The sequence below is a fragment of the Crocodylus porosus genome, unplaced genomic scaffold, assembly GCF_001723895.1.
Source record: "Crocodylus porosus isolate Cpor-Errol unplaced genomic scaffold, CroPor_comp1, whole genome shotgun sequence".
Taxonomy (NCBI): Eukaryota; Metazoa; Chordata; order Crocodylia; family Crocodylidae; genus Crocodylus; species Crocodylus porosus.
The window spans coordinates 15,748,712-15,759,622 of NW_017728950.1; the positions used below are offsets into that span (position 1 = coordinate 15,748,712).

At 38.4% G+C, this 10,911-nt stretch overlaps 1 protein-coding gene across 2 annotated transcripts in view; it reads left to right on the plus strand.

The window, feature by feature from the left end:
- SNX24 (sorting nexin 24) overlaps positions 1-10,911 on the plus strand; it is a 136,006-nt gene that overhangs the window by 81,543 nt on the left and 43,552 nt on the right. For both annotated transcript variants that reach the window (XM_019555296.1, XM_019555297.1), the window contains exon 3: positions 2,959-3,063. In XM_019555296.1, the coding sequence (XP_019410841.1) occupies positions 2,959-3,063 (105 nt within the window). The remainder of the gene's footprint in view (positions 1-2,958; positions 3,064-10,911) is intronic.

The window sequence follows — 10,911 nt, forward strand, 5'->3', positions numbered from 1 at the left end:
GTCTGTAAATTTATTCTAAAAATTTTACTTTAGTGGGAGTCAGTTTGTTTCCTTATCTGTTTTTGCTATGGCAATATCTGAGCACCTCACAAAACCCCAGTGAAGTTTTACAAATGGGAAATTGAGGGTGGTGGATACAGAAACATTTGGAGCCCTTTCAAAGGGTTTTTTTAACATTCCTTCCAGGGCTCAGTGCATCACAGCCTGATTGGGGGTGAAGCGGTGGCCAGATGGTTGAGAGGTGCTTGGACCCCTGCTGCTCCCTTCGTAGGTGCCTGAATGATCCAGGGGGCTGTCCAGGGTCTCTGGCTCAGGCTACTGCCTTAGGAAAACTTTCCCTTGGAGTGGGAAGGTACCTGGACCCTGCTTCTGAGTTCCCAGGGAGCTGGATATTCTGCGTGCTGCACACATCACCACTTTTAAACAGCATTTTCCCCCAAGCTACTCATCAATTTAATTCATAGCAATGACCAGGCTTTGGGGTATCCCAGGCTAATTTTGAGTGGAAGGGCAAGATGGCCAAGTTGGCTGCTTCTGTTTCTAAGTCAGTTGCTGGGAATGGGATAAAACACTGTTGGCTTGGGGGAAAGTACAGTTTAAAAGCTGCAGAGACCTTGGGCAGTCCCCCAGAAATGCAGAAGTAGGAGTACCCCCTCTAGCCATCTAGCTGCTACCCCCTCCTCAGCAAAGATCAGCCTGGCAGGCTGCCCTGAAGCTTGGTCAGTTGCCACCCATGGAATGAAACTGACAAGCAGGTTGGGGGAAGGTGCTGTTTAAAAGCTACAGAGGCGTTGGGTAGCTCCCCAGAGCACCCAGCACCTCAGGAACCCAGAAATAGTGTTACCCTCCTATGCATCTGACCATCCTGTCCTTCCAAATCCAAATCAGCCTGGGACAGCATGGACTGGCTTACGTGCAGGCAGTATAGGCTGCATACTAGAGTAACCAGTTGCTAGGTAGGGGTTGCAGAGAGAGTTATGAGAAGTGCACTGTGGGATGCCTGGAGGACTGACTAGTCACAGATTGTGCCTGTAGACCTGTGGGACGCCTGGTCCAACAGTTGCACTGTAAGTATAGTGTGCTGGAACAGACTTGACTAACCAAGTCTGCTGGAGTGTACTAATTGGCATGCTCCAGTAGCCTCAGTATCTTGTGTATTCATCATCCCAGTGCTTCAAAATGGTAGTGGTGGGGGGCGGGGCTTTAATTAAAGCTTGTTTGATGAGTTTTAGTTAGTGCCCCCACCACCATTTTGAAGCATGGGACGCTGAATACACAAGACATGGCAGATGCTTTAATTAGACCCTCCCCTCCACCTCTGGAGCATGTGTAAACATGCTGAGATGGTTTAGTGCGTGTATGTAACACGGAACTGGTTCAAGAAAGACTGTTTGACAATAATGCCAATAATCCAGGTATACTTTTGAAACATTCTAGTCGGTTTAACTATTCTAAACTGACTTGTACATCCAGTCACCGATGGTCCAAACAGCATTTTAAATAGTTTAAGAATTGTGTCTATCAACACCTTAAACATCTGTGACTCCACAGCCTGAAACAGTGGTAGGTTAAGCAAGGCCATATCTGTAACGCTTGCCTGTCAAGCCTTGAACCATTGCTAAACATAATGCTTTGTTCAAGCCTGGCTATTAGGTAGAGTGGATGACATAAAGAATCCATCCAATCACAGCTCTTAAGCTCCCTCTAAGCTATCAGCTCTGCCTGATTGTCCGGTTTGGGGTATGGATGAGCGTGTACTTTGAGTGGCTTCAAAAAGGGAGAGACAACTGCTGCAGAAGCAAGATGAAGCAGGGTCAAAGTAATGTGGTTTTGTTGTGCTTTTATTGCTACAGGCTCATGCACACATAACAGTTACAGAATAACAGCTGCTGCCCATTCCTTTTAAAGCCACCATGTGTGTTGCTAAGTGGTGGTGCTACTCTTGACAAGGAGGCAATGTAGACATGCTCTGGCTTTCCCAAAATCAGACAAGAAGTCTGTACCAGGGACAGGAATTCACATCTCAAGTCCCAGTTCAGTGCCCTGTCCACTAGGTTGTCCACCTGTGTAGTAATCTGCAGACTTCTTAGGGCCTGATTTTATAAGGTGCCAATCAGTGGAACTTGGAGACTACTAAGGACCTTACAGGATCCTGCCCCTAAGTGAGACAGTGTTCAGAACAGGTTACAACTAAGAGCTTTGTTAAAGGATTGGTAAGGAGTATAGACTCTAGGTTCCACTAAGCAATATTCAAATAACCATTTTGCCAGAACTTGTATGTGATGATTTGAGGGAGTGCTGAAGTATTAAAATCACCTAACTGCAGTCATTTATTTCAGAGCAGGGGCGTTCAACCTCTGGTCCACAGGCCAAATCTAGGCTAAGGAGCTGGGTCATCTAGCCTGTGTTCTCCCCATGGATCCAAAAATTTGGCAGCAGGGGAGCATTAATGGGAGCTCCCCTGATGTTGAATTTCTGGATCCCACAGGCTGGATGATGTGGTCCTGTGTTCTAGATTGCACCAGTGTACCACTGGGCAGGCACACAGGGTCACTGAATTGTGCATAAAGGGCTATATCAAGTATGTGAGCCCAGGCCAGTTACCCCTTATAGGATCCAGCCAGTAGACTGGCCCCATGCCACTCATCCAGTCCATTGGGGCCAGAAGGTTGAGTATCACTGTTTTAGAGCCTTTGTTCCATAGGTTTATCACTTGAATTCCTCTTCTCCAGTAGGTCAGTTCAGCTAACAATTAAGCTCACTTCTGTTCTGCAGCTTGTATATTTGGAGAGATATAATAAAGTCAGCTAAAACCTCTGTAAGGTTTTTATTAAATAATCAGAAAATGTGATGGGCTGTTTTTTCTTACTTGCTCTTACCTTCAGTATGAATGCTGTTACAGTACTAGAGTGTTTACATGTTAATTTTTTTCATTTGTGTTTTGTTGTTCACCCTAAGCTCAAGAAGTTTATCAGAACTCCAGAAATCCCTTCAAAGCATGTAAGGAACTGGGTCCCTAAGGTCCTGGAGCAGCGGCGACAAGGTTTGGAATTATATTTACAGGTGAGTCTCTGTCAACAGCATGTATAAAGGAGGTGTATCTGGAGTATTTTAAAACACTTCAGATCAAAATAGTTAATTGTTAGTTGAAGTCTCGGCTCTGTTATAATGAGATAGAAGTTACCCTTTGTCAACAGCTACAAGTCAAGATGGTCAACAGTCTTTGATAGTTTGAACAAGGGACTGGGACTTAGAAGACTGAGTTCTGTTTCTCACTCTGCCAGTGATCTACTGGTAAAAAGTCAGATACTTTTCTTGTGCCTCAGTTTCTCATCTGTAAAATGAGACTAATGATACTTTGCTTCCTAAGGTATTAGATCTAATAATACAAGGAACTATAAGAGAGCTAGCTGTTAGTTTTAACATTTGCTTCTCCAGTCATTAACTACTGGAATTCCTGCTGCAATCCATGCATCACATAAAACATTCTCAACTTAAAAAATTAACAATGCCTCCTGGGAAGATTATTGAAATTTCTTCCAGATTTTAGAAAAATTTGAAGGGAAAAGGAACCTGACTTTATTCTTAGAGTATCTCCCCCCAAAAAGTTTTGAAACTTTTTGTTTTTATTTAGTTTTAGACTAACTTAAAACTTTGAGATTTGTTTCATGGTTAATATCTATTTAATACTGATTGGATCAGAGCATTTGTATCTGCTTTGTTCTGTTTTAGATTATTTTAAAACAGAATATATGTTTCATGGGAAACAGACTCTTAGATTTATTTAATAATATTTACTCTTATGCAGAAACGTTTCTTTTTTTTTCTTTTTGTGTGTTGTCTTGTCAATGACTGTTAGTTCTGTGGATGGAGCAAGTTTCACTTTTTGAAGGCATTCATATCTTTAGAACCTAATGGAACCTTTCTGTTAATTATTTTTATGGAAGAAGTCATAGTATAATCTACTGTAACTATTACTACACAGTACTGGCTATATAAGCGTATCCATCAGTATACACATTGTGAACTTATGTATAAAATATCATCCATTTAAAATTACCCATAACAATATTATTCCCGAGGCTTAACATTTATTTCTATTTTGGGGTGACTATTTTTTATTAGGATGGAATTAGGGGTAAAATTGTTATAATTCTTTAATTGCTGGGAAACTATAAAGAGAATATCTCCCTCTACTGGAGAGTTGCACCCAAATTGTAACTGGAAGAGTTAATTAACGTACATTCTCACACACATATATAGTTAGTAAGAGGCACTTTTAGGGAAAAAAGGAAATTAGCCTTTACATTCATCTGGAAAAAAACAATAAAAGTATGTTTGCAAACAGGCAAGAAAATGGGAAAAGACATATTAGACAAGATGTTAAAAAACATCAGAGCTTATTTTTTTTTAAGCTTCCAAGTCCATATTAAGGTACTGAAGTATTCTGATTTTCCAAACTCCTCAGTACCAGGATGGTTCAAGTGAAGTCTGTCAGGTCACATATTTTGATCACAGAGAAGTGATTAATTTTTTTCATTCATTTTTTAATATTCAAATGTTTGTATTCAACTGTTTATATTTAAAAAAAAATTTTAATTAATATTGAAAGACTTGTGGACATGTTAAAAACAGCAGAGATTTAATGTTTAAGTCTGCTTTGATGGTTACTGTTGTCATCTGCTCTATTTGTAGCTGTAGATCTGCTCTATTTGTAGCTGTAGAGTATCAGCACTTCTTGGAATCAGCAGATTATTACAGAATAATATACAGCTGGAAAAAATATAAACATCTTATAAAAGAATAGATGTTTAACACAGCTGTCACAGCCACATCATTGGTTTTATGCTGTGGTGTATCAACTCCTTACTACATGTATATGTTGCATAATGCAGTCCGTAAGTAAATATTCACCTGTATCAATCACTGTTTTTCATGGCTTATAATACTTCTTGATTTTTTTCATGAAGTATTCAGATAACTAGATTAGAGCCCCAGGTAGCAATATATGGATCAACTATTTAGGAAGGAATGTTATTCTTAATCTATGGCCAGTTTACAAAAAATTAACCAACTCCATAACCAGTAATGGAAAATTCTGTAGCTTCAATGGATGGAACATTTCCCATTGACTGTAAATTATCAATCCGGCCTCTTACATGATTTAAGAATAACCTGCTACAAATCAACCACCTTAGATAGCTTTCTTTGTTGTTGTTTTTTAAATAATTTTAAAATGTTTAATTATCAGATGTTTTTAGAAGGTGATTTATACAAATATTTACATATTTTTAATTTTAATCAGCATTTACAATAGGTTCAGAGTTCATGAGGTTACTTATTTGTTTCTTGATTTTTGAAAGCTGTGAGAGTACTTTTTATCTTTTCATAATGGATTGATTTTCTGTCTGTAAGGGCACAAGATTGATGTTTGTTTTGTTTTAAATGAATGTCACATTTACAGTGTAATATTGGAACTTAAATTTTTCCTTTATAATATTATGGGGCATCTAGCTAATGAGCTAAAATGCTTGTTTAGCATTTAGGTCAGTTTATATAGGAATAATAAATAGCACTTCTCCAAGATTTCCATGACTACATCTAGCACAAGACAGCTGGGGACTATTTCAATTTTATAAACGGGTAAACTAGGACACAAATGGTAAATCAGAGTCCAAGAGCTGGCAAGTGACAGAACAGAGACTAAAACCGAGATATTTCGGACTCAGAATTAATAGTCTGAGTAGATACTGATAATAGCCAATGCTATCTGATAAAGTATGGTTAGAAAGTAGTTTTAAATTGCACTGATATGTGAATTATGCTATAAATTGCCTACAGTTTAAGGTGTAAATAAGTGATTTCATAGTTAACAGATTTACACTATGGGGGCAGATTAGGTAATATCATTTTGAGCAGGTTCCCTGGTATAGAAAGTCTCTAACTGAGTGAAGAAAGCTTGAAGGATTGATGTATATTACTTTTAAAGTCAAAGGCCATTTGGGTTAAGTCAGTATGTCTAAGACCATCTTGTTCAGACGACTTAGTGTTTAACCATTTTACCTTGGTGAGAGCATTAGGAATTAGAGGCAAGCATGGAAAACCAAAGAATAAATTAGGAGTCCTGGGGATGAAGAATGCATCTGTTGCTTCCTGCTTGTTTTTTTTGTTTGACTCCACTGGGTAATCTTTGACAGGTCTTTTGGCCTTTTGCACAAAGTAGTACTGAAATGGAAATCTCCTTTAATAGCACAGCTAAAGAAATTCTGATGGCCTGAAATATCTCCATTTTCTCCTGGAAGGCTGTGCATCAGTATAGCTAGATCTTTCAGATAAAGCTACTTTACTTACAGTGGTGTTTATTCTGGTCATTAGAAAAATTGTTGGGATTCCAATGGTAGGTAACAGAGAGAGATCCCATCTATTAGTTTGTTCAAGCAGTCACTGCCGTGTTGTCAGTCCTGATGTGTATTAGTTATAAATGATTCAGTCTCAGAAGAGCAGTTCTTATGGATCTCATCTCCAATGAATTGATAATGGGATTTCTCTGATATAACCACCTGCCCTCTGCTGATTTGGAGTTGAGGTGATTTCCTTGTCCAAGGAAGCTGACACTAGATGTTGTTGTCATCCAATTTTACTTCCCTAGAGGCTTGCCCTTTGCTAGTTTTGCCTTTTAAAGTTCAACAGAATAGATCTTTTCTAAGTCCCTTGGGCAAAAGAAATCTCATTGTTTGCTGATAGCATCAGTCCCAGTAAGATTACAGGCATAGTTAGCAGTGGTTAGGTGTAAAGTGGCATCTACAGTTCAGAATCAAAATGCAAAATTGCCAATTTTAGATGAAAAGCAGAATGCTCAAAAAGGTGCATGCTTCTGGCAAACGGCACATTAACTCATTTTGCAACTTAGCTGAAAAAATATCTATTTGTGCCTGAAAACTGTCTAGTATAACACAGTGCTGTAGGACTTCTTGAACCATTCTGTACATATGCATGGACATACAGTACCTTCCCTTAACCTGAAAGTACCTTGTTCTGGCTTCAGTGAAAGGCTGCTGAGAGCATTGGTATTGATGGAACATTTTTTAGTGAATTAAAGGGCTGATATTTGTTTGAAAGAAAGTACTATAAAATGAACTGGTTGCTCTTTAAAGCAGCAGTGTTAACATTGGTGACCTTAAGTTATGCAGATATTAATGCTAAAATGCTCTCAGTCTTTGTAGGTACTCTGTGTGGCTCCTTCTCATTGTGACATCCGATTGCACCAAACTAATGAACTTATCCTCACAGTGCTCTATGACGTAGAAAGTAGTATGATCCTCGCATTACACAGGAGGAACTAATTCTCAGAGAGAGAATTCAAGGTCAGACAGGAAATACCTAGCAGAGCTGGGAATTAAACGCAGATCTCTTGAGTCTCAATTTGATATCTTTTTTTTCTACAATACCATCCTTTCTCTACCAAGTGGAGAAATTCCATTTGAACTCCAAGCATTCACTCAAGAGGTAGAACCATTTAAAATCTAGAAATAGACTAAAGTGTTTTTGGATCTTTTCATATTAAGAAAAACGAGAAAAGAGCTGTTCTGGTTCCTAGAGAGAGATTTAATTGACCATGCTAGTCCTGAAATAAAGTAGAAAGTTGGGTAGATTTTTACCTTATAGACTAACCAAAGTAGATCATATCTGTGACAGCATCTGAAGTGAGCTTCAGCTCCAAAAACGTGCACTCTGTGTGTCTGTGTGCATGTGCGCGTGTGTGCCATCTGCCCTGAGGCGTACATGCACCCCTCCCCCCAGCAACAAGCCAGGCCGAGGCTCCAGTGCAGCTTCCTGCAACCACAGATGCCCAAAGCCCAGGTCCCTGCCACCCACCACAGAGGTTTTACTCCAATAAAACCTCAAGTCTGAAACAACCTTTATGAAGAGAGCTGTCATGACAAGCAAAATCTCTTCACATGCCGTGCTCTGGCATGCATGCCAGGGGTTGCCAACCCTCGCTCTAAACAGAAAACTGGGACAAAAAAAAAAAGTGCTACATTTGGATAATATGTATAGAAATGTATATGAAAGAAAAGATTTTAAAAACCAAAAAGGTTCTGCTGATGCTATAAATAAACTGAGATTTTGTATTCTAACGCTGTTTTACTTCCTCGATTTAAGTAACTGCTCCAACCCTGTCTAAAAGTTGAGCTTTGTGAAAATTGAAGAATTCAACATAAATGTACTGAAAGTAAATTTCTACAGTTTTTGCAACCGTGTTGCATCAGATCAGCTTTAGAATTTATGATAGTTAATATGTTTTTCATATACCAGCAGAAAGTAGGTATCTTCCATTCCTTTTTGATGCGTTTCTAGTTAGGCCCAGTATATCTGCAGATATTAATTTTCTTTCCAGTTCCTGTCTGGAAGATTGTTATATTTAAAAATATACCACAAAATGGGAATTACAGTAATTTGAGGCACTGGTTCTGGTAACCGAACAAGAGGGAGCAACTTTTAAATAAAATTGCTTGCTTTTGTAAAGTAGGTAACTGCTGAGCAAAATGCATATTCTTAGATTTTCATAAAGCTGAATCTACTCTAAACACAAGAGGTGCAAGAACATTTTGAAAGGTTAGTGGATTCTCAGGAGCATGATGATTTATATAACTATCCATTAGACTTAAGTTCTAAAATATTGAAGTAATGATTTTTGTAATGTATATTAAATTCCATCTGCATTCTAACTTAAAAGGGAATTACAAGATAGCCTGTCTTTCTAAGAAGGTCGCTTCATATTTTTTCCAAGTATCTACTAGTCTCAAACTTTAACAGTAGTTTTTTTTTCATTAGGAAAGCTGAACTAGTTACTTCATAACCTATCTTAAAGTTCTGTATATGTTTTTACTTCTGTCAGTTTTAGTATTTGATATAAGATATCTCTTTTAAAAAAGACTTTAGGAGGAAGCATAATAATTTGACACATCATGTAGCCAAGATAACAAGACATTTGTGATGAATGACATATTCTGGGCAGCTCTTCACCCTTGAGGAGAAATGCAACCTATTTCTCTTTTTGTATTTGAAATTTCTAATACAGTTGCTCAAGAAAGAAAGAAAATACATCTAGAATTAAGGGGGTGGGTGGGCAGGGACCCTGAAAAAAATTAAATGCACAAAAAGTCCACAAAATGTTCTTAAAATATCTCTACTTATAATTCTCTCTCTCTCTCTCTCTCTCTCATATATGTATGTATATGTGTGTGTATATTGAAAAGCAAAAGTGTATGTGCATTTCATTTGTTTGTTTGTTTGTTTATTTCTAAACTCTAAGGTTACCTATAGGTGAGCTACAAGACTGCTTCGATACGCTGATTGCAGCGCATTGGAGTAGACTCAATTAATGGAATTTGCTGATGCGTAGTAAGTACCATGTTCCAACCAGCCTCCACATCTCATTTACCAGCATCTCTGCACTTCAGAATGGTGGCAGGGATGCTTGAACTAAAGCTCATCGAATGAGCTTTAATTCAAGCACCCCTACTGCCACTTTGAAGTGTGGGATGCTGATACACAAGAAGCTACAACGCTTTAATTACAGCGGCTCTCAGAGTGTAAAATGCCCTAAATGTACATGCACTTTTGCTTTTCAGTACAAACTTCACTAATAAAATAACTTATTTTCTAGAAGCAATTATCTTTCACCTGAAGCTCCCAAAGCAAGCTTGAATTACCCTGACCATCAACAAGAAAAAAAGATGTGCTGAATCAAGCAGCTGTTTCAGAAATGGGACAAGAATTGGAGATCTCTACTTTTTATCTTTTTGGATTTTGTATAGTGCCTACTTTTCTTGGGAAAAACGAGAAATTATTCAGAGCCTGTTACTAATTTTAATAAGTTACATTTTTTTAAGGGTGGATCTTCCAAAGTCATTCTATTAAGAGGAAGAGGTTCATAGTCACCCTTTCCTGTTTCTGATTCTGAAAAGAAAGACAAACTTTTTTTCATTTCTTTTCTTAACTTTGTCCCTCACTACATATGACTTTTGAAGGCAAAGTTATCTCCAGCACTCTTTTGTGAGGGATGTAATTGTGCACTACTTTATAGTTTTCATTGCTTTGAGTTGCTTAAAGGAATGCTCTGACTTTTCTGAAAATAAAGACCACAGCGTTCCCTTATTATTTGATCATTTTTTTCACTCTTTTCAACCTGAAGTGAATAAGGTTGGCCTGTGTATTAAGATAGAAAAGTCATCTAGTCCATCTCCATCAATGCACATGATAGTTCTATACTGTGCATATGCTAGGGCTCTCTGTCTCTGGATAGAGGGAGTATTCTGCTGTTCTTTCTCCAAGAAATATTGCTTCTATGTCCACTTGACTTCAGAAGGAACAGAAAATAGGATTTTATGACACAAGGAATTATTTAACCCATTTTTTTCTTTCCCTGTAAGTGTGAATTAAAATATAACTGTGAAAGTTAACTCTAGAGTAACACACCAGAAGTGTTACAAACAAAACAGATTGGAATGTCATTGAATCTTAGAATCATAGAGAAGTAGGGCTGGTACTAGGGCTGTGTGAAACTTTGGTCCCTGCTTTGATTCGGCAGAGATTCGGCCCAATTCGGTGGCCGAATCTCCAAATCTGTATTGAAACAGGAGACCCTTTAATATGTCTGAATCAAATTGGAACCCTCCAAATCGATTCAGAAAGAACCAGAGATTCAGAAATAGACAAAGCTTTAAATATTTTTTCTACATACCTCAAGGTAGTGGGCGGCTCCTGAATGCAGAGATGCTAGTGTGGATGGAGCGTCCTACAGGAGTGTGGGGGAACTCCCCAGCACACTTGGCAGCAGACTTGGAAGTGGACCAGAAGGACTTCCAGTCCACTTTTAGATCCACAGGGGAGCATGCAGAAGCCCCC